Source organism: Pipistrellus kuhlii, unplaced genomic scaffold (assembly GCF_014108245.1).
Source record: "Pipistrellus kuhlii isolate mPipKuh1 unplaced genomic scaffold, mPipKuh1.p scaffold_m20_p_61, whole genome shotgun sequence".
NCBI classification, from domain to species: Eukaryota; Metazoa; Chordata; class Mammalia; order Chiroptera; family Vespertilionidae; genus Pipistrellus; species Pipistrellus kuhlii.
Window position 1 is genome coordinate 121,023 of NW_023425564.1, and position 24,788 is coordinate 145,810.

The 24,788-nt window shown below is 42.7% G+C and overlaps 1 protein-coding gene across 7 annotated transcripts in view; it reads left to right on the forward strand.

Annotated features, from left to right (window-relative positions):
* The window catches only part of AUH (AU RNA binding methylglutaconyl-CoA hydratase), a 151,624-nt gene that overhangs the window by 33,113 nt on the left and 93,723 nt on the right, over window positions 1-24,788 (forward strand). For 6 of the 7 annotated variants that reach the window (XM_045575037.1, XM_036420059.2, XM_036420062.2 and 3 more), the window contains one exon: window positions 8,233-8,319. The exons of the other annotated variant lie outside the window; for it this stretch is intronic. In XM_045575037.1, coding sequence (XP_045430993.1) covers window positions 8,233-8,319 — 87 coding nt within the window. The remainder of the gene's footprint in view (window positions 1-8,232; window positions 8,320-24,788) is intronic. 7 annotated transcript variants of the gene reach the window in all.

Sequence of the window (24,788 nt, forward strand, 5' to 3'; positions counted from 1 at the left end):
GGCTTCCTGGGCTGATGTACGGGTCCTATTGGCTCTCTCAAGACTAAATAGGGTGCCCCCATGCCCATCAGGAAACTAAAAGGCTTGCCTCTCCTAGCTAACCTGTCAGGACATACTCTTTATAATTTCTATAAAAATCTTATCTTCCAAAAATACATAACCATGCCTCAAATTTTAAAAGGCAAGGGAGGAGGGAGCAGGTCCAGGACCTGTTCCCAGGCCTCTAACAGCCACCTGAAATGTAAAATGCCACATTTTCCCTACAGATATAGATTTATCTACATTTCTAAGCCCCTCTACTCCCCACTGCAGAACATCGGTGAAAATTGTCCAAGCAGTCTCGGGGGGTTAATCATACAAATAATTGTTTTCACATTGTTTTAACACAATTCTAAATAAATCATAAACCTTTGTGATGAAGTCTACTTAAATCTATAAAGTAGATACACATGACTGAAACCAAAAATTATTCCCAAAGTTTAAACAAAATACAAGATGCAGGTACAAGCCCAAATTCAACAACAATGGCATATGAGAAAAGCAAAACAAAACAAATCAAATATAAAAGTTTCATATGTTACATTAAACATTACTTTAGAAAAACTGACCTTTAAAAAAATACTGCATCACTGACTTAAAATAATTTTTTTAAGTGTAAGCATTACATACTTTTTCATCTGACAAATGAGAATAAATCAATCCTTGAGATCTTTGATCATTACTGCTTATTCTTAACATATATAATACAGTTTAGCCTGCCATATTCTAGGCATCTAGTTACTGCAATTACCTTTTCCTAAATCAACTTATAACTTTTAAAGCTGGCAAGTCAAAGAAATTTGGCATTTCTTAGATTAATAACATTACATTTCTAATACATCCTGCTTATTCAGGGTAAAGTTTCAGCAACAGATCTAACCATACAGTTTTTTTCAGATCTCAAAATTTTTTTCTGAAGTTCAAACAAAGCACTGAATAATCTCTTTGTAGGAGAGCTAATAGTCTTGCGCTCTCTGGCCTCCCCTAGACCTCTTCACACCAGAGGCAGTTTACTAGGATTTAAGACAATGTCAGAAAATCATAGGTCAATCACAATTCATACTTAAGTAGCTATATGACTCTGCTTAGCTGATACCAATGACAAGGAAGACTAACCATTGTGACCTGCCACTCCCTGAAGCTGGAGCAGCATTCAAATGCAAATGAACACATTCTTTACCTAAAGACTCCTGGCCATTCAGGGCCATTCACCACCATTCACGTAAACTTGTTACCATTACCATCTAGTTTCAGCCTCATGGCGGGGAATTTCAAAAGCTGCTTACAATGACTTGGGAAACCAGTTTTAATTTATCTCCACCACTTTTAAAACTTATTCTGTACCCAGAAAAGTGTTTTTAAGCACAGCTCAAAACTATGTGCACTCGTTTTGAACTGGCCTTTTCACTTTACTGAGCACAGAGATTCGCCCTTGAGCTCTTCTCCAGTACCGGATGTCGCCAGGGACCAGATGCCTCCACGCCGGCCCAGGCCACCAGGGCCCAGGCCCCCGGGGCGAGGCTGCTTTGGCGGCAGCCCCAGCCAAGCTACTCAGGCAGCCCCCGAGGAGAAAGTGCGGGTCGCCCCAGCGGCTTCCCGGCTCCGCCTCCCCTTCTCCAGGCAGCCAGCAAATTAGCCCAGGTGCCTGCTCCCCGAGCGAGGCCACCACTGCCCAGCCGCGCTCCAATGCGCAGACTGAGCCCCGCGGGAGCCCCCCCTCCGACCCAACGCCGCCAGGGGGCCCCGCACCACCACGCCGGCCACACTTCGCCGGCTCCATCCTGGGGCGCCATGTCGCCCACAGATACCAAACTCAGACCTGGCAAAGGCTCACTTTCCGCAGGTGAGGCAACGGCTCACGCCATTCCTCTCCCCATACGAGGGTCCCTCTCGGGCCCTCCCGGGAGGTCAGAACGTCTTCTGATCCTCCTGCCCGTGGCCTTCATGGTGCGTCCACCAGGCGTTTTCGGGCACCAATTCCACAAGGGGTTTTACTTCCCTCCAGAGCGCGCACACAAAAACACAGACACACACACACCTACCGCGGCCAGTCAGACTCTCCGGACCGGGTTTTCCCTAATGGTCCGGGGGATCCCGGACGAATTCCCCCATCTGTTATGCCCAGACTTCGTGATCCCCAAGGACCACCAGGGAGCCGAGTCCGATGCAATAAACAAAAGAGCCTGTACCATGCTAGCAATGGGCTCCTCCCACTCATGCCGGCAGCATGGCGGAAGAGAGCGAATTTCTCCCGGTCCAGGCGTTTTGAGGGCTAGGGATAACTCCGCCCTATGGGGCGGAGTTGGGAGCTCATCCTCGCCCCGCCCTGCCCTTTCAAATACATAATGTCAAAATACCATCTGGTTATAGTAGTATATTTAAGTGAATTTTCTGTTATAAACTTCAGTGATATTTAGATACAGAAAAAAAAAAAAAAGTCCATCATAGTAATCATGACTGTGGACACTTTCCTATAAGTGTGTTTTCAGACACCATGCCAGACCTAATGACTCCAGGTTGGAAATCACTCTTGAATACTTTTTTTTCCCCCCTGTACTTTTTTTTTCTTTCAAGATTTTTTTTATTGATTTTTAGAGAGAAAGGAAGGGAGAGGGAGAGAGAAACATCCACATGAGAAGGGGGTTGCCTCCTGCACGCCCCCTTCTGGGCATAAAACCTGCAACCAGGGCCTGTGCCCTGACCTGGAATCAAGCCGCAACGCTGTGGTGCCTGGAGGACAGCCAGCCCCAGGGCCAGGGCTGCCTGCATCTTGTAGATTGCCGAGACGGGTCACTTCGATACCAGAGCTCAGTGAAGCACTGGCTGCATAGTTTACATGAGATGGGCTGGAGAGTGTCATATTCTAGAAATTTATATCACTAACATTTTGTTTTTATTTTATTTCAGAGAGGAAGTTAGAGAGAGAGAGAGAGAGAGAGAGAGAGAGAGAGAGAGAGAAAGAGAGAAACATTAATGTTGAGAGAGATCATGGATTGACCGCTTCTTGCACGCCCCTACTGGGGATCGAGCCCCCAACCTGGGCACATGCCTTTGACCAGAATGGAACCTGGATCTTTCAGTCCACAGGCTGGCGCTCTCCACTGAGCCAAATCAACTAGGGCTATCTTTTTCTTACACACACACTCTCAAAGAAAATCTGAAACTGCTACTTAAAAATGATTTTGTAGTAACATTTTTAATATATTTCTATAATGAAATTATGAAAAAGTCCTTTTAGTGAGGTGACTATTGGTTGTAAACATGTAACCCTGGTCATCTGTTTTTGTTCTTTTAGTGTTCCAAATGTAAGTAGAAACGTGTGGGTTGTTTTTACCATACACTTTTTAAAGTGAAATTTTATGAGAAGTTACTGAGACTGAGAATTCTTTCCTTTGTAATTACTAAAATAGATTATAAACAATTCTTGGTAATTGATTCTTGTAGTGTTTCATTGAATGACACTGGTGTGGTTGGTTTGTTTTTTAAAGTAAAGGTAGTTTTGCTTCTGCTTTTGAATTCTAGTAAATTGTGTTCTGACAGAATTTCTCACTAAAATTGTCAATGTGCTTGATTTGAATGTATTGTTCAAATGGATACAGATGTCATGATGTGATTAGAAGTATGGGCTCTTCTGACTAATAAAGTTATCCAAAGTTGTTTCAGTATCTTAGGTTGTATATTTATTAATTTGAATGTTAATCTCTTAGAGCAGAGATTTTCAACCTTTTTCTTGTCATGGCACACATAAACTATTACTAAAATTCGGTGACACACACAAAATTTATTGTTGGAGCCATATGGGCATGCAATTTTCTTTGTGGGGAAGTTTTTAATTACATACTCAATTTCTTTTATATGTATTTGTGTTTTTAGATTTTCTATTCTTTTAATAAGTTGTGTTTTTCTGGGAATTTGTCCATTTCATGTAACTTTTCAAATATATGGGGTCAAGTTTGTTAATATTTGCTTATTGTTTTGATGTCTGCAAAGTCCTTAGTATTATCCCTCTCCTTCATTCTCTGTTTTAGGATTTGTGCCTTCTCTGATTTTACATGACGACCTATGCTAAAAGGTTTTAGTTTTTAGAGAATTAACTTATTTGATTTTTCTCTCTTGTTTTCTACTTTAAAATTTGTTTTCCATTTTAAAAATTTGTTTCTGTGTTTCTTTTCTTCAACTTTGGGGTGGATTTTCTCCTGTGTCCTATTTCTTGAAGGGGTATCTGATCAGGAAATTTGCCTCCATGCTTTGTCAGAGACTGTGTGGGAGAAGTCTGTTAAGTCCACTGTGGTTGTAGAAGTGTCAGTTTTTCTTTCTGTTTCTGTCAGGTTCTGCGTTATATATTTTGGTGCTATCTTATTTTACCATTCCAGTTTAGAATTCTAATGACTTTTTTTTTCTTAGTGGATTATCATATTTATTATTGTAAAAGGACCCTCTACTTTTAGTGGTGCTTCTTGCCTTAGGTCCCTTTGTCAGATATTAAGATGACTTTACAAGTTTCCTTTTGGCTAGTGTTTTCATGGTTTGTTTTTGTTTGTTTTTTTACCATTTTATTTTAGCCATTCTAAGCCCTTATATTTTAATATGTGTCACTAGTAAGCAGTATATAATAAGATTTTAAACTCTACTGTTAAAATCTCCTGCTTGAGGAATACTCTCTAGTGCTTCTTTTAGTGTGGGCCTGCTGATGATGATGATGATGATGATGATGATGATGTGTGTGTGTGTGTGTGTGTGTGTGTGTGTAAAATGTCTTATTTCATCTTCATTTCTGAAGGATTGTTACTGGACGGGGTCCAGGCCCAGGCGGGTGTGCTTGGCGGCCTGCAGGGTGTGGGAAAGGTTTCACAACAGGACTAAGGTGACTGCGGGACATTTATTGAAGCTGGGACAGTGAGACAAGAGGGCTTAGCACAGAAGCAGCAGCAGGAGAGCCAGGCGGGCTGCTTAGGTCCCTCGGAAGCAGAGGAAAGGGGGCCTTGGGAAGGGCGTCAGGGTGAGCCTGGGGCGTGGGATCCGTTAGGGCAGCGTTTTTCAGCCGCTGTTCCGCGGCACAGATGTTGCCTGGTGTGCCGTAGGTGCAGACAAGACAAGAATTTTATAATTTTTCACTATTTTGTTTACTTAATATTTCATAATAAAGTAATTATAAAATACTTTCTTTGTGTTTATTTGATTCCAATTCAAGAGAATTACTTTATTTATAGTCAATATAGGCACAGAGTTAAATTTTTTAACATTTTCTAATGGTGGTGTGCCTCGTGATTTTTTTCATGAAACAAGTGTGCCTTTGCCCAAAAAAGGTTGAAAAACACTGCTTTAGGGTGAGGAGTGCAGGCCTGGGGGAAGTGGAGGGAGGGAACTTGGGGGCTGCTCTGAGGAGACAGTCTGTCCTCTGTCTCACAGGGGAGGCTCCAGCAGAAGAGCAGCAGCTTTCCAGGCGGGCTCCTCCGGCCCTGGTCTCCCTGATTGGTCAGTGCCGGGGCCGGGGCTGTCAGTCATCGCAGCTGGTCCTGGCATCACCCCCCTGGTGTTGCTGCTTTTCTGGGCCTGGAGCTGAAATTCAGCTGAAGCCTGGATGTCACCTGTGCGGAGGGGAACCTAGTGTGTCTGCTGCAAATTGCTGTCAGTGTGTTCCGCTCTCTGCCTCAGTTTCCCTGTTCTGCCTGAACTGACTCACTGGCCTGTCTCAGTATGGGTATTAAGATTTTTCAAAAGTAGTCTCAGAGTCACAGTACAAACATTTAACATTCCATAGAGAAAGGTAATTATTTCTAAAACTAAAGGCCTGTGCATGAAATTTGTGCAGTGTGTGTGTGTGTGTGTGTGTGTGTGTGTGTGTGTGTGTCGGAGGTGGGTGTCCCTCAGGCCAGCCTGCACCCTTTTCAATCTTGGACCCTTTGGTGGATGTTTGACTGCTGGTTTAGGCCCGATCCCTGTGGCAGTCTGACATCCCTCTCACAATCCAGGACCGCTGGCACTTAACTGCTCGCCTGCTTGCCTGATTGCCCCCTAATCACTCCCCTGCCAGCCTGACTGAAGCTTAACTGCTCCTCTGCTGGCCCGAAGCCCCCAACTGCCCTCCCCTGCCAGCCGGTTGCCCCTAACTGTGCTCCTAACTGCTATCCTGGTGGTGGGTGAGTGCACACTGTCGCCAGAGGCTGTCATCTTCAAACCTCTGAGCTGTGATTGGTGTGCTGCGGAGTCAGCAATAGGTGCTGTGCTAGAGGGCACCTAATGGAAGGAACTTGGTGGGTTCCAGGGTGCAGTTCCTGGGGCTGCTTCAGGACTCATCCAGAGTCCCTGTCTGTCCCCTCTGCAGTGCTTTGCCTCCTCTTCCATCTACTCTTCTCTCTCAGAGAGCACTACATTTAGCTACTTTTATTAACCAATGTGTATTAGCCCAGTATACACTGAGCAACATTGTATATTCTCAATTTAAAATCATATTCTCAATGTTAAGTGGCAGTAAGTTGAACCATTGTCTTTTTACAAATACATTCTACCTTAGATATCTTGTGGCTTTAATAACATTTTTATTTCATGCTAAATTTTAATTCTTTATGGAAAAAGTAGAAGACATATCCACAAACATTGGGTACCCACCACTGAACTTATTAAGCAATATGGTATTACAGAGACTAAAGTCCTCACTTTGTGTCAGTGTGTAAATCTCATCCTGTTCCCCCAGAGATCACCATTTGAATTTGGCATTTATCAGCCCATGCATGTTTTATATGCCTAAATAGCATCCTTGTGTAAAATAGTAATTATCCTGTGTATCTTTCTGTATACAATTATACTACTAAGTGTAATTATAGATTTTTCAACATTTTCAGCTCTACCTATATTTATACCAATTCCTTCATTTACGCTAGTATTCTTCATTCCATTATGTATTTTTTTCTATCTTATTAACAATCCTTTTGATCAATATTTAGATTATTTTCAATTTTTTGCTCTTTCACATATGCTGCATTGAATGTAACTTTCTAATTTCCTTGGGTGTGTGTTTGAGAGATTTTCTAGGGTGTGTGAATATTTATTATATAAATAAAAGGCTAATATGCAAATTGTCGCCTCAGGAGTTTGACTGACTAGGAGTTTGACCACTAGCTATGACTTGTGCTGACCACCAGGGTGTGGTGCAGAATGAAGGAAGCCAGCAGGCGACAGCTGGGAGAAGGAAGGCCCCTATTGGCCCTGATTGCCAGCCAGGCCTAGGGACCCTGACTGTGCATGAATTTTGTGCACTGGGCTTCTATTTTATGTGTGTGTGTGTGTGTGTGTGTGTGTGTGTGTGTGTGTATGTGTTTCTCACTCTCATAGGAAGTATGTGGGTTCAGAATGTCCCAACCTGAGCTGCTTGGAGCTTGATATTATGTCTATTCATGATTCATTTATAATGAGCTAATAAGTGACTAAGTAGCTGAGTGTATGCCCTCTGTGTTCTAATTTTATGTTTTCTATTTGTGTATTTATTTAAATGGGGACCTACCCTTCTCAAATAGTTTAATTTTATTAAAAAGAATGTCTGTTGAGCCACAGAGTATGTGGTTCCTTGAAGAATTCTTTATGTGTATTTTTCTCTGTTGCAGAGTGATAAGCTCATAATTATGATATTGTCAGCTTGTTCATATGTGAAAGCCAGTGTTTCTCAGACGTGATGAGTAGTCACCAAGACAGGCTTCCAGGAAGTGATTTTCTCTGTAGAAAGGTGTGCTGTGCCCTTTCACTGGGCTGGCATTTGCACTGATGAGGGAAAAGCAATAGTGGGTAAAACTGTCAACATCTTTGACAGAACCAAGAAAGTGGCATCAGTCTGTAGTTATTTGTATTAACATCAATGGGTTTATTTTTATTAAATAAATAAATATTTTTAAAATGTTTAATTTCAGTTTCTAATAAACTATTGGTACATATAACCTAAACAAAATCTTTCCCTTTAAGAGGTTTAAGGGGACATAAGATCACAGATTTTGAGGACCACTATTAAGTACACGGTAGATATATGAACAAACAAATACATTATTCTTCCAGATTCTTTGAGAAAGAAAATTTAGGTAATATAGTTCCTTTAACAGATAAATTCAGTTACTTTTAATGTTATATGTGAATTTAAAGTTTTCAATTTATTTCATTAACATTTTGTTTATAACTAGATTATATTTGTAAATAAATATTTTTCAGGTGCTGACCTTAAGGAAAGAGTCAAAATGAGTTCTAGTGAAGTTGGCCCTTTTGTCTCAAAAATAAGAGCAGTGATTAATGAAATTGGTAAGTATAATTAAATTCTCTTTTAGCATGCTGAATCTGACCTTAAATGTCAGATATAAAAAATTATACACTGTCTTTATATATAAAAATTGTCCAAAACACTTATATAATTAGAAAATCATGACCTAAAGCTGATTTTTGTAAAATAATACATAATGTATTTGATTTGAAAATTTGTGAAGAATGTTTTATAATTAAAGAGGCCTCCTATGTATGATGACATGGCATATGAAGATAATTATTACAAAACAAAGAGAGTAATTTGGCATTAGCCTTTGACTTAAAGTATCTATAGTTCTTAAGTAATTTCATATACAAATGTGTTTATAGCTTTGGAATCTTTTTGTTTTTTACATAAATAGGATTGTATTGTTTCCTTAGAATTAGACTTTTGTATAATATTTACATTTCAGTACATATCAATCTACTTTATTACTAGTACTTTTTCATATATTGCTAAATAGTAATCATAGCATAGTCTCATCCATATTTTTAAATTATTTCTTTAATGAATATTTGTGTTTTTTGTTATTTATAAACAAGCAGTGAATATCTTTGTATCAAGTCTTTCAGAATATTAATATTTATAGAATGGATTCCTAAACAGGGAATTACAGTCCTAAGTATAATGTGTTCATTGTGCATTTTAATAAATATTGCCAGATTATATTTTTAAAAGGTTGCAATCATTTGTATTTCCATTAATTATATGACAGTATCTGTTTCCTCATATTCCTGTCAGCATTTAATGTTGCTATTTAAAAATTTTTTCAAGGTTAAAAAACAAACATCTTAGCAGTTAATTTGCATTTCCCCAGATATTGTGTCATGTTTTATGTTAAACTGCCTTTTCATGGCCTCCTTCTCCTTTTATAGCATTGTATAATAATAATTTATTTATACAGCCTTAGTCCTGTATCTTTTTTCTCTTCCTCAAATTCATTCCTAGCTATTGTGTACCTCTGAATTGGGTCTTTTTCTTCCATTTCTGTTGAAGTCTGGCTGTTGTAGGTCTGCAGGAACATTACTAAGTTTTATGTGCTTCTCTGAGATGCCCGCCTCCTAATTACTTGCACTAGTTATTATTATTTCTCCATTAATTTTCTTGTATTTTCCAGATAAAGGCTTATTATTTATAAATAATGTAATTTTGGTGGTGTTCTTTTCTCAACATCTTTATCTTATATATCTTTCATATATTTTTACATTGTCTAAGGCCCTTGGTATATATTATAATATATTCAGTATATTGTAATATACTGAATATATTATAATATATATGATAATATTCAGTTGTTGAAGTGAGCATGTTTATCCTTATCTTTATTTGACTTTGATGAATACTTTTAACATTTTTCCAACAATTTATCAAGTTCTTCTTTTCTCCTATTTCAGCTGCCCTGGTCTTATGTTACTAGAATAAAGCCTACCCGGTCATTGTGGTTAGTGGCCATAGTGGTTTTACTGTATTATTCTGGACTCGTTTTACATGTGTTGGCGTAATCATGAATGAGATTGACTTCTGATTTGGTTTTTGTGTTACCTTTTCTGGCTTGGGTCAAGGCTATGCACAGCCCTCATGGCAGGAGGTGGTAAGCTTCCCATCTCTCTGTGCTTCACTGGGCTCATCTGTTAATTGAAGGGTTAGTGGAATGTGACATCTTTTGGAGTTTTATGTGTTTTGTTGTTGTTGTTTACTTAAAAAATGTATTTTATTTTAGTTATTTTATTTTATATTATATTATTTTATTTATTTTTTCTATTGCCTTTTATCCCCTCTAGGCCCTCTTACACCTCCACCCACTCCCCGCTTCCCCTGCCATCGCCACGCTCAGTTTTAAAATACGTGTGTTTTGGTTTCTGGAATGGTTGTTGTCACCATACTGTCTCTTTTCATCCTGTGCTAGTGTCAGCAGAGGCTCTACTCTGCTTCTCTCTCCAGCTTCACCCCACGGTGAGCGGGAGTGTGGCTGGGTTTCCATATTGCTCAGAGAGCTTGGTGTCGGAAGTAAAAGTCAAAGTTGTCTGACTTCACACATGCTAGGAGGAGCAGCTAAACCTGGGCTGATTGTAAACACTACCTTGATGTTTCTTCAAAGTCTCTTTCTATTTTATTAAACTGAAATTGGATTTTTTCTGGGACTTTTTAAATGAAGAACTGTTCTGTTTCTGCGGTGACATTTTCTTTTCTGTGATTACAGCTGTAGCATTTTTGTTGTGGATTCTGTCTACCTTTGTCAATTCCATGAGTTTCTTAATATTTTTTTATGGTAGTTTTCATTGCAACATTACAATAGACATGAAATGTTTAAATTGCCTTTGTAGTGGTTTAGTGCAATTTTGAGGGGCAGATAGAAACTGAGTGTCTCGGTCTAATCTGCTCATCCTATATAATAAAAGCCTAATATGCTAAGTGTCCAACTGTTTGTTCAACCGTCCAACCAGTCCCTACGACTCACACTGACCACGAGGGGAGAGACGCTCTGACTGGTAGGTTAGCTTGCTGCTGGGTCCAGCCGATCAGGACTGGGTGAGACGGGCTGGACATGCCCTGGAGCCCTCCTAATAGTCCCTCCCCATCCAGCCAGCCTCCTGTGGTTCCTCACGAGCCAGCTTGCCCCACGTGTCTCTGGTTGAGATGGCCCCCATTGGCCCTGATCAGCCCCTGTTGTCTTTGATCAGGACTGGGCGAGATGGGCTGGACATGCCCTGGACAAATCCATGCATGGGGCCTCTAGTTTAATATATGGAACCAGGGCAGGCAGACTTCTTAAAGGGATGGATAGTAAATATATGTGGCTTTGAAGGCCATTATGGTCTCTGTCACAGCTACTCAACCTTTTTTTTTTAAAGACTTTCTTTTTCTATTTTGTTAATTCTCAAATTAAAAAAAATTTCATCTGCTCGCCTCCCTCTCACCTGAGAATTAACAAAATATCACCTGAAGATATTTTTCCATTGATGTTTAGAGCGAGTGGGAAGGATGGGAAGAGACAGAGAGAGAGAGAAACATCGATGTGAGAGAGACACACATCAATTGGTTACCTCCTGTACACGCCCAACTGGGGCCGGGAATCGAACCTGCAACTGAGGTAATTGTGCTTGACTGGAATTGAGCCTGGAACCCTTCAGTCCTCAGGCCCACACTCTGTCCGTTAACCAGCTAGAACAAAGACTTCCTTTTTCTTCAGACATTCTCATTGATCTCAGAGAGGAGGGGGAGGGAGGAAAGGATAGAAACATCAACGATGAGAGAGAATCATGGATTGGCTGCCTCCTGCATGCCCCCCACTGGGGATTGAGCCCGAAATCTAGCATGTGCCCTGGGGTGGAATTGAACCCAGGACTCTTCAGTTCGAAGGCTGACTCTCTCTCCCTCTCCACTCTCTCTGCTGAGCCAAACCAACTAGGGCAAGACTTTATTTTTCTAGAACATTTTAGTTCACAACAAAATGGAGAGGAAAATACAAAGATCATGCATATACCTCTGCTTCCACATATGCATGTCCTCCCTACTCTAACACCCTCCCTCCAGAGTGATGTGCTTGCTACAGCTGATGAACCTGCACGGACACATTATAATCACCCCACGTACACAGTTTACTTTTAGTGTTGGACATTCTATGGGTTTGAATAAATGCAAAATGAAATGTGTCAATCATTATATTGTCATACAGAGTATTTTTATTGGCCTGGAATCCTCTTTGCATGGCCTTGTTATCTATTCCCTCTCCAGCAGCCACATTTTACTGTCTCCATAATTTTGCAATTTTAGAACGTTAGGTAGTAGTTGGAATCATACAGTTTATAGCTTTTTCAAATTAGTTTCATTAAACTTTCAAATTGGTTTCATTATATTTTTCTCCATGTTCTTTCATGACTGGACACTTCATTTTTAGTGCTGTTTGGATGTATCGGTTTACTTATCCATTCACCTACCAAAGGATGTCTGGATTGCTCCCAAGAAATGGCAGTTATGAATAAAACTATTATAAACATTGTGTGTAGGTTTTGGTATGGACATAAATTTTTAATTTCTTTGTGTAAATACCAAGGAGCAAAATTGTTGGATTGTGATGTCACTGGTGAAAATGGGGCCCTTGTCCTGTCACAAGACATTTTTGGGGACCCACAAGCGAGGATGAGGTCTGGGGTAAGGTTTGGGCGGGAGTAGAAGGCTGCCCCCAGGTTCCCAATGTCTCATCTCTGTCCATCGTTGTGAAAAGAGTCCAGCCTTGTCTTCATCAGGCCCAAAGGCCAGTCAGTGTCCAGAAGCTCTGCGCTAGCCCAGGCCTGGCCCATCGGCCATACTGCAGCTGGTGCTGGGTCCAGGCCCACTGGGAGCCTGCAGGCTGGCTGGGCCCCAAGGGGCTGCTATGGAGGGACCCAAGCGGGCTGTACAGGATGATCAGGTGTGAACAAAGAAGGAGAGGAGGAGAAAGAGGAAGGGATGGGAGCAGGATGAGGAGAGAGAGAGAGAGAGAAAGAGCGAGCTTTGTTAAGCTGGAATTATATTATCTTGGACTTGGGAAAGACCAGGTACTTCTTTAAACTAGCCAGTCAGTTTTTCAACCTTTCAGAGGCTGGTTGTTGGGCCCTCCCCTAACCAATCCATTTTCTGGATCTTCCAGGGTTCTGTGTACCTTATCCAATCAATCCTTTTCCCAGGCTAGGCCCCACCCCTTGTGGTCACCCTCTTAGTTTCTACTGTCCATGCCTCGTAGTACATGTTCCTTTCTCTATGTCATCTTGACTTCTGTGTGTGTGCTCAGCAGAGGGATTTCTCTTTTATTGTTTTATCTCCCCCTTGGTAATCATGGGTAATGATTGTAATGAGCCTTCCTCCAGGGATCGGGCCCCAGGACAGAGGCGGCGGTCCCCTGGGGAGCCTGCAAAGCGGTAGCTTCCTAGTGAAGCAGATGCAATGATTGGATTCAGCTCCCAGTTTAGCAAGCTTCGTAATGTCTGATTCCCTTTGTCCCCTCCTTTATCAATGTCTAGCTACCTACACTGACACAAAGTTCAGAGTTGTTTGGCTTTGTAAAATCACTGCCTGTCCTCCAAGCTGGATGTGCCACTTTGCGGTAATGAGTGACTTACTCTTGTTCCACATCCTCATCAGCATTTGGTGCTGTCAGTGTTCCAGACCTTGGCCATTCCCACAAGTGTGCAGTTGTTTTAATTTGCATTTCCCTGATGACATACGATGTGGAGCATTTTAATGAAGACCAGCACATCCATTCTTCCCTTCATGGACTGTGCCGTGGGTGTTGTAGTTCCCCCCTTACCTGCAGCTCCTCTCTTTGTGGTTTCACTTACCTGTGGTCACCCAGGCTCTAAAAATATGAAATGGAAAAGTCCAGAAATAAGGAAGTTACAAATTTTAAATTGCAGCATTCTGAGTAGCTGATGAAACCTTTCACTGCCCTGTTCTGTCCCACCTGGGCCAGGAATCACCCAGCCGAAGCTGTGTAGGCTCTCTGCCCATTAGTTTCTCAGTGGCTGGCTTGGCTATGTCATGGCATTGCTATGCTTGTGTTCAGGTAACCCTATAATTGCCTAACACCAAGTTGCTACGCCATTCACCTCACTTCCTCTTATCACATAGGCACTGTATCATCTCACATCATCACAAGAAGAAGAGTACAGTAAAGAAGATATTTTCAGAGAGACCACATTCACATAACTTCTATTATAGTTTCCTATATAATAAAAGCCTAATATGCAAATTATCCCCTCCACTGGGAGTTTGGCCAGTGCTGTCAGCGCATGGGGGCGGCAGCAAGAGCGTGGCTGCTGGCAGATGGGACCAGGGCCGTGTTGGGAGGGGCTGGGCAGGGGCGCAGAGGATGGGCTGGGCCTACTGCAGCATCACGGCCCACAGTTCCTTTCAAGGTACATGAATTCGTGCATAGGGCCCCTAGTATATATATTATGGTTCAGTACTCATTTACATTTTGAGACATCCACTGAAAATACTGTGAAAATCTTTAGGTCAATAACTGTGAAATTTCTGTCTCAAGAGCAGAGTCTGGAATACTCATGTAAACAGTGAAGAACCTGAGTCAGTAGTTAAAAGTTTTTCCACAGAGAAAGCACGAGGCCCAGTTTTTATGTGTTAGGCGTTTTACCTGCCTGCAAGGCTTAGGTCTTTACAGTGGGATGCTAATTCTCCTACAGAGCATTGGAGTGAGAGTTCATTTCTAAGCTCTTGATTTCAGATTGTATAATTATCATACATAAACATGACAAAAACAATTGAAGAAATGAATGAGGAGAGTTAGTCTTGCTTGTGAATATAGATAAAATCCAGTAGGTTTTAAAAAAGATTACATTGCATTTTTCCAGGAATACAAGTGGGAGGGTGAGGTTTCCATTTGAAATATTAAATTTAATTTGTGCTTTTAGCCAATTAAGATAAAATCACCTTTTTCTCAATAGATTAATTAAAAAAATTTTATAGATGTCCAATCTATTCATAGAAAAAGCTCAAGGCAGAGTAGAAGTATAGAAGGAAATTTTCTTATCGTGATGAATGGAATCTGTTTCTTAGTAGTAAAATATTAATATAGTCTCCTAAAGTCAGGAAGAAGAAGAGCCCCACTAGCTTCACTCTGTGCCACATTGTTCTGAAAGTGCTGTGCTTTGCGGAAAGGCAGGAAAATAGAAATAAAGGAATGATTGAAAAAGGAGAAATAAAACACTGTCCTTCACAAGTGGTATGATTGTCTTAAGTGAAAATCAAAGACATAAAAAAAAATTAAGTGGAGACACATTGTCTTTTTGACATTTAATTCTTTTTTATGTCTTAAAATTTCATAATTTTCCATCTAGCTTGCATATATTTCTAAATGCACTTTTGTTCTTACTATAAATAGTACCTTTTTGGTTGATGTCCTTGTTATTGATATAAAGAAAGGCAGTTGATTATTTTTTAAAATATGTGCATATTCAGTTATCTTGTGACATTATTTCTAATAATTTGTTGATCCTCTTAGATTTTCACAAATGATACAATGTACAGATGCAGTGTAATTATAATTAAATTCTCAGCATTAATTTTGTAAAGAATTTGAACATGAAGAGGCTCCACAATGGCCAAGCCTGCCAAAGAAGAAGAAAATGAAGGGCTTATCTTATCAGTACTCAAGACCTATTAATCACGATGGTATTATATATTATTGGCTTTTGGGCAGAAATGGGTCAGTAGAATGGGATGCAGAGCTCAGAACAGATCCACATGAGTAGAGGAACTGCCTGCACAGGAGAGGGGGAGCATTGGGACTCTCTGCGGGGCAGTGAAGACTTGACTGCTTATGAAGTAAAACAAACTTATGTCGTTGATGGAGTGAAAAATTTTTTAAATACAGCACTTACAAGGAAATACAGCACTTAAAAGGAAAGCTTAAAAATTCTACTAAGCTTAAATTAAGAACATTTATGCATTGAAGACACTGTCAAGAAAGTAGAAAGAAAAGCCACAAACTGGGGAAAAAATACTTGAAACTAACAGATGCCAAAGGATTCATGTACCTCTACTGTCATCGTAAGAACTGTCTAGTCTAAACCTGTAGAGAATTTGTATGAGTTTATTTGAGGCAAATTGACAATTGTCTGGAAGCAAAATCTCAACAGATTTAGAAATGCTCTGCAGAATGGTAGCTTTACCACTTATTTTATATTTCAGATTCACAGGGGGAGTCATAGGTTACATGGACTCCGCTAATGATGGCGTAGGGAGCTGGGAGAAAGCCAAGTGGAAAATCCTCTGAGACTGGATGAAGAGGGAACCCGAGAGCAAACTCTTGGTTGACATTGGTGGGCACAGGGTAGCTGACGATGACCATTTACAGCATCTGGATTTGGTACCTGGGGAGCAGGGTAACAATGAGGTTGTCCCAAGGTCTCCTGCTCTGGGGGGAGATTGTGCACTGAGGGGGTGGAGAAGGGGATTACTCCGACATTCCAAAGGTATGTTATGCTATGGTAGATGCAGAAAGAGAACAAGGACTGACCTTTGTCAGGGAAGGTACAGGCCTACGACATGACTGCCCACCGTGGCTCGCTTTTAGTTAGACCTATGTGGTTACTTGAGGTCTGAGTTTGTAAGGCTGCCACACAGCTCATCAGGTTTAGTATGTGGCCCCTCTTTCATTCACACTACATTCATATATGAATCAGTACATGCAATCATACATGTAACCCGGAAGTCAATAAGACAACACAAAAGAAAAATATTTTTCATACAAGAGGAAGGGAAAGAAGAAATAAACATGTGAAAAGATAATCTTTAGTAGTAGAAATGCAAATGAAGATCACAGTGGGATACTTTTTCTCATTTTCAGATTGGCCAAACATTCTTACTCCTGATGTTATCAACAATTAGTGAGCACGTGGGTCACCAGGAAGTTTATACACTTCTAAGGGGAATATAAATTGGTGTCACTGCTTAGGAAAGCAAATGTCTTAACATAGTTGAACATTGTCATTCCATAAGACTAGATCGCTCACTTTTTTTTAGCATTTATGGAGAGGGGTGACTTGAAGCCTATTTTTTTTAGATCAGACTAAGAAACATCTGCAGTTTGGTCCAATAAACACCCAGAGGTGGATGGGTATCAAAGTTTTATAAGATAATCACCTTTCTTTGTGTACTGCATTTTGATAATATCCTATTTTATTTTTTCAAAACTAGGCACACAATTTGTTCACTGAGGGGCGGGGGTTTCCCTCAGGCCAGCCTGAACCCTCTCCAATTGGGGACCCCTTGGGAAATGTCCAACTGTCAGTTTAGGTCCGATCCCACAGGCAGTCGGACATTTCTCTCACAATCTGGGACCGCTGGCTCCTAACTGTTCACCTATCTGCCTACCTGATTGCTCCTAACTGCCCTCCCCTGCTGGCCTGGTTGCCCTAACTGCCTCTGCCTGCCTCTGCCTGCCTGCCTGCCTGATTGCCTCTAACTGCCCTCCCCTGCTGACCTGGTTGCCCCTAACTACCCCTAACTGCCTCTGCCTGTCTGCCTGATCACCCCTAACTGCCCACCCCTTCCGGCCTGGTTGCCCACAACTGCCCTCCCATGCTTGCCTGATCTGGCCCCAGTGGCCCTCTCCTGCTGGCCTGATCTCACCCCCAACTGCCCTTCCTGCAGGCCTGATTTCAACCCAAACTGCCCTCCTCTGCTGGCCAATTTGGTTCTAATTGGTTGGTTTCTATGCCAGTCAGTGTCAAAAGCTCCGCCTCCTAGGCAACCATTGGTTCCTCACAGCACCTGGATTTGGTTCTGATTGGTCAGTTTCAGTGCCAGTCAACATCAAAAGCTCTGCCTGCTAGGCATCCATTTGCTCCTCACAGTGCCCAGATTTGGTTCTGATTGGTCAGTTTCTATATCAGTGTCAAAAGCTCCTCCTCCTAGGCAGCCATTGGCTTCACATAGCATCCAGATTTGGTTCTGATTGGTCAATACCTATGCCAGTCAGTGTCTCTGGGCCTATCAACGGGCCCTGATCAGAAAGGCAGGGCTGATCAGCAGCCCCAGTGGAGGCCTGGAGAGAAATGGAGGTGCAGCTGCTAGCCAGACTGATCAAAAGCTGCCTCAGAGGCAACGGATCAGTCCCTGCTTCTCTCTTCAGGCCTTTCTCTGGCCCTGATTCACAGCCCACTCTGCAGTCAGTGCTGGGGCACCATGCCTGCAGCAGAAGCAGTCAGCACTGACTTCTGGTTGGTTGAGCCTTGGTTGTTACTGGTCTTTATGACGCAGGGTTTTTATATATTAGGATTTCTGATTTTGACCTTTGATTGGATCACTTCTTTGAATGGATTGCTACTTGGTGTTTGATCTCGCTCTGATAACTGCGGATGTTCCTTACCTGCCCAGCCCTCCTCCCGCTGCCAAGGAGCACACCCCTTCAGCATTTAACTGCAGGGCAGGCACATCACTGTTGAGAGCACCAGGTCCCTATTAGGAGATAGAATATGGGCAGCAGAGGTGTTAGTTACCTGCTGATGGCCAGGCTTGTCCATGAAGAGCTAGAAAACATTTTAGACTCCTCCCAGAAGCACTGCTGTGGGTGGGGCATAGCGGTGGGAGGAAGTGGGGAGGCAGGCAAGTTAATATAGGCTTTCTCCAGAAATTTAAACTGTGGCATCTAGTGTGATGTGGATGATATTTTTGTAGTGATCTTCCACAGTAATTCTTTAAAATGCCAGGCATTTCCAGCTGTCTTCTCTGTTTTTTTTCTGATGAAATATAATTGCAAAAGCTTTAATTTAGCTATGTAAATGCAGATCTATATTTGCATTGAAATACAGGTAATTATGTTAAAAGGGACAAATTACAAAATTCATCTATTTAACAAACATCTGTTTTTCTTAAGATTTTGTTATCCTATTTTTTATCAAAGAAAATAATTTTATTCTGAAAGTTTTGAAATTTTCTGGCTAGCATTCCTTCAGTGATTGAAAATCCAGTATTCATGTGTATCTTCTTATCAAAGAAGCTGCCTCTCTGGGTCAGATACAGAGAAAGTGTTTTGTCCAGCAGGATGGGAAGTCTAACCCTTGCGGGCAAGCCTCTCCTCAGCACTGCTTCTTGGTCAGTGCACTTTTGTCAGCTTCCTTTCGAGTAGAAGGATTGACAAGGCCCAGAGCAGCACAAAGTAAGTCACTACTGTATTTCCCCGAAAATAAGACATCCTCCGAAAATAAGACCTACTTACAGATTTCCTTCTGAGTGAAATATAAGGCATCCCCCGAAAATAAGCCTCCCCCCCCAGGCTAAACATGAGAGATTTGGTCCACTGATTCTGAAAGAAATGGAGTCACAAGAAATTCACCAGTAAATTCAGGAATTGGATTGTTATGATGATGTTCCAGAAGATGATGACATGATTGTCATTGAATAAATGAGTAAATTCTTGATACTGTAGGATTCACAGTTTGTCTGGTTTGTGTTGACAACTACCGTACTACCGTACTGTATACAGGTAATAAATTTCCTTTATTTTCATTTAACAATAAATGTGTACCGTATTCTTCTTCATGGAAAAATAAGACATCCCCTGAAAATAAGACCTAGCACATCTTTGGGAGCAAAAATTAATATAAGACACTGTCTTATTTTCGAGGAAACAGAGTAACAATTCAAAAGAAGGAAAGAAAGACCCGCCCAGTGGAGGGAAGCACTCCTGTGGAACGGCTGTGAACACTGGGCATTTTGTTGCTGGGAAAGTGGCCTTGCAAGAATGCACCTCTGGAAGCAGGTGGCTGGGGCCTGCACTTCACGGAACTGGTCCAATGGACCAGCTCCTGCAGCGACCAGATGGGAAGGACTGTGCCTCTATGCCGTCCACATCTGTCTGCTGTAGTCAGCCAGGGTTTCTGTTGTTGTTCTCTGGTTTGTGCATATTGGCCCGAGGACGGCTATGCTGCTTACGGAGTTGTGAATTTGTTGTTGTGTGTGTGCTCTGTAGATGCTGCCTCTGTATTACTTGGTGCATGGATATGCTCCACTGGTACAGCTTCACTGTGGACGTCTCCTTCAGCCTTGTGAAGTGCCTTTCCCTGGCCTATCGAATGCTTGGAGCCCATACTGCCCTTATGGCTTCATATTGTGAGATGTTTTTTTTGTATTTGACTCAGGTAACATACCCATCCTTTGTAACTGTACTTTTCCCTTTGTGTCAGAATTTGTCTGATGTTCTGCTTTAGTTGGATTTTGCTTTGTGACCCAGTTGGAGCTTTGTTCTCACTGGACGAGGACAGCATCTCACAGTATGTGGGTGTGCCTGGGGTGAGGGCTGTCGTGGTTTGCCATGCCTTCTGATTTGGTGGGTTTACGTTTAAAAAATTATCTTGTATGTACTTTGTTTATCTGTTGTTTTTTTCTACTTGTGGGTTTGTTCCAATAACGGGACAGGGTTGTATTTTGTCTCATCCGTTCATCTTTATTGTTAAAACGTTCTCTGGTGTCCTTGGTCCTTGGTGTCTCTGGTGTTCTCTGGTGTCCCTTTACAGAGCTCTGACTACTTCTTACTCTGATCAGTGACACAATGATATATTTCTTGTTTTAAATTCTTCCCTTCTTTGATCCTATCATGTTTTCTTAGTGTTTTATCTATAATTCAAAATGCACTCATATGTATATTACTTGATTTATTAATTTTAAATTACATCACTCAATCAACCCCTTTTTATAAAAGATCAGGAAATGAGCCCAGTTGGCGTAGCTCAGTGTTGACCTATGAACCAGGAGGTCAAGGTTCGATTCCCAGTCACAGGGCACATGCCCGGGTTGTGGGCTCCATCCCCAGAGTGGGGCATGCAGGAGGCAGCTGATCAATAATTGTCTCTCATCACTAATATTTCTATCTCTTTCTCCCTCTCCCTTCTTTTCTGAAATCAATAAAAATACGCATTTTTAAAAAAATCAGGAAATGAGTATATTTTCTTTTGTTGGGCTTATCATTTTTATGTTAATAAAGTCATGTAATTTTAAAAACAGATGGTTGAGGTGTAATTGATGTACATGAGTTGTATGGTAGTGAAGTGTACGTGTGGTAGCTGAGTGGTGAGGCCATCACCCGTCAGGTGGTGAGCATGCCCCTCACTCCAGAAGCTTCCGCGCACCCTTGGCGATCCCTCTCTCCTGTCCCTGCCCACTTTCCCCAGGCAACTGCTGAGTTGCTTTTTTTCACTAGAGACTAGTTTCCATTTTAAGAATTTAAAAAAATGGAACACCGTGTGGATTATTTTGCATGTCATCTTTCTGTCAGCATATTCTTTTTGGAGATCACCGATGTCTAGCATGTCTGAGAATTGGCTGCTTTTACTGGGGGGTCCCATTGTGGGATGTATTGTGTGGGCATGTTTGAGGGTTACAGTTTGGTCAGCTGCACACGCAGCTGCTGCAGACACGTGTGTGCACTTTTCTTCTTTACCAGGAGCCTCACCCACGTGGGTTCTTCCTCCCTCTCAGTGGGTGGGTGGGTCAGCGCGCCCCGGCCCCCCCCCCCCCCCCCCCCCCGCCAGGCGCGGTGATCAGGCTCCTGGTTCCTGATACTCAGACCTGCCCCTGGGGTCTTGTTAAAGGGCTGGTCCTGGTCTGGGAGGCGGGTGCGCCTGGGATTCTACATGTGAACAACCTTCCAGGTGACTAATGCTGCCCGTGCACACTTTGAGTAGCAAGATAGAGAGCCTGCGCCGAATGAAGCAGGAAGTAGTGACATTTTTTCCTACCACGTGAAGATAGCTACCTCTAGTGTTACATTTTTATCAGAAATGGAGAGAACGGCATTTGCCATGTGAGGAGCACGTGAAGTGCCGAGCTTTGCTGCATCTCAAGCAACAGTGGCCATGAAGTCGGTTACATTTACTGGAATCTTACAGACAGGGCTGCCCAGTGGGAGTATGCGGAGTGCACCTGGCCCACGGCCTCTGCAGTCCCTGGGAGGCTTTCTTGATTTCGAACTTTGGTAGGAAGAGGCTGGGTGCTCCGGGGTTGGCCCTGCCTACTGTCATCATCTACACAGTCATGTGCTGGGACAGGGCTGCAGCTCCCAGCAGAGCGCAGGCCAGGGTCACCGTCAGTGACTGTGCCGGTGCCTGGCTCTGGGGGAGCCCTGGCTGGTTCCGGAGGAGCCCTGGCTGGTTCCGGAGGAGCCCTGGCTGGTTCCGGAGGAGCCCTGGCTGGTTCCGGAGGAGCCCTGGCTGGCTGGTTCCGGAGAAGCCCCGGCTGGTTCCGGAGGAGCCGTGGCTGGTTCCGGAGGAGCCGTGGCTGGCTGGTTCCGGAGGAGCCCCTGGCTGGCTGGTTCCGGAGGAGCCCCTGGCTGGCTGGTTCCGGAGGAGCCGTGGCTGGTTCCGGAGGAGCCCCTGGCTGGCTGGTTCCGGAGGAGCCCTGGCTGGTTCCGGAGGAGCCGTGGCTGGCTGGTTCCGGAGGAGCCCTGGCTGGTTCCGGAGGAGCCCTGGCTGGTTCCGGAGGAGCCGTGGCTGGTTCCGGAGGAGCCCTGGCTGGTTCCGGAGGAGCCCTGGCTGGCTGGTTCCGGAGGAGCCCTGGCTGGCCTCAGCCAGCTGTCACTCCAAGTCTCCAGGGAGTCACAGGGCACAGAGCCAGTGCGCACACCAGACTTCCTGAGGACGCCAGCATCCCTCTGGCCTCAGATACGCAGCCATGGCTCCTCGGGGAAGGGTGGGAGGGTGGGTTACGATGCTGACTCTTACCTCAGGGGCTCTGGGTCCTGGCGGTGAGAACTGGTTTTAGGCAGCAGTGGTTATGAACACCTATGCTCCAGTTGTGGCCGTACCTGGCGAGTGATAGCAGCCTCTCTGCTCAGTGTTTCCCTTCCGTCTGTAAAACAAAGGCTAGAGGGTTCCCATGTCGTAGGCTGGCAGGAGTGTGGAACAGAATTGGTAAGGTGCAGAGGAGAGTGGCCACACAGGTAGTATTTTCTAGATGCGTAAGCAGCCTTATAGAAAGGCAGGTGAATGATAAGCTCAGACAGATCAAGCAGCTGTTCACACCACAGCAGTCACTCTTCTGACTCTGGGAACGGTGCTCCCACTTGCAGGCCCCAGCCGTTTGTGGAGGTGAAGTGGGTGTGCTTGTTGGCAGCCAGGCGGGCTCCTTTCTCCATGGTCTGGATGGAGAGGAGTGGTTTTATTTGGCTTTGGTCATTCCTTTGAAATTTGATAATGGGAGTGGAGCAGAGTACATTTAGCTGAAGGTAAAGCTTTAGATGAAATTAGAGATAATTAGGAATTTATTGTATTTTCAGTTTACCTTTTCTTTTAAAGAAACTTTAATTACAGTTGTCACTCAATATTACTTTATTAGAGGCTTGTTGCATGAACATTTGTGCAAGAATAGGCCTTTCTTCCCATGGCTTTGCTCCTGGCTGCCCAGGAGCCAGCAAGTTTTCACTGCTGGCCCGAGCACCGACCGCTCCTATAGCTCCCTCCGCCCACGCCCTCCCCCTCATAGCAGGCATCCCACCCTGCCCAGCTGCTCCATGCCAGTGTATGCAAATAAACCAACCAGCTTTGTTGGGTTAATTTGCATACTCACCCATGATTGGCTGATGGGCATCATGGAGGTATGGTCGATTTGCATATTTATCTTTTATTAGTGTAGATATTAGTTTCAGGTGTACAGCACAGAGGTTAGACATTTATGTAATTTTCAAAGGGATCCCCTTATAAGTCTAGCACCTACATAGTTCTCAAATTATTATTGACTGTATTCACTATGCTGTGCTTTATATCCATGTGACTATTTGTTGTTTTTATTGTTGTTAATCCTTACCCAAGGATATTCTTCCCAATGATTTTTAGAGAGAGTGGAAGGGAGGGAGGAAGAGAGACAGACAGAGAGAGAAACATCAATGTGAGAGAGACACATTGACTGGTAGCCTTCTGCACACAGGGGATTAAACCTGCAACCCAGGTATGTGCCTTTGACTAGAACCCCCAACCCTTCAGTTCATGGGTTGGCACTTTAACCACTGATCATACCAGCCAGGGCCCCTGTGATTGCTTTTTAACTACACTCAGTTCGTTCTTTGTATCCCTGAATGTTTCTGTTTTGTTTATTTATTTTGTTCTTTAGATTCCACATATACGTAAGTAAAATCATATGATATTTGTCATTCTTTGTCTGACTTCAATTAGCCTAATACCCTCTAAGTCCATCCATGTTGTCACATGGTAAGAGTTCATTATTGTTGTTTTGGCTGAAGAATTGTCCATTATATGTATGTATGTTGTACCACATCTTTATCCAATCTTCTGTTGCTTCTATATCTTGGCTATTGGAAATAATGCTTTAGTGAACATAGGGGTACATTTATCTTTTTGAATTAGTGTTTTGGATTACACCCAGAGTTGTAATTGCTGGGTCATATGGTAGTTCTGTTTTTTAATTTTTTGAGGAACTTCTGTACAGCTTTCCATAGTGGCTACACCAGAGTTTACAATCCCACCAGCAGTACACAAGGGTTTCCTTTACTCCACACTCTCACTAGCATTTGTTGATTTATTAATAATAGTCATTCTGACAGGTGTGAAGTAATATCTCATTGTGTTCTAAATAGCCTTTCTCTGATATTAGTGATGTTGGAGCATCTTTTTACGAGTATATGTCTGTGGCCATTTGTAGGTCTTCTTTGGAGAAATGTCTCTTGAGGTCCTGTCCCATTTTTAAATTAGTTTATGCTTTTGGAGGGAATTGGTATTAATTATAAATTATAATGTATGAGTTCATTATAAAATTTGAGTAATAACCCCTTATTGGATGTATCATTGAGGAACACATTCTCCCAATTAGTAGGTTGTTTTTGCGTTTTGTTGATGGGTTTCCTTTGCTGTGCAAAACTTTTAATGTAGTCTCATTTGTTTACTTTTCTTTTGTTACGGTATGTATCTCCTTCTTTGAGGAGATATATCAGAAAATATATTATTCAGAGCCACGTCAGAGA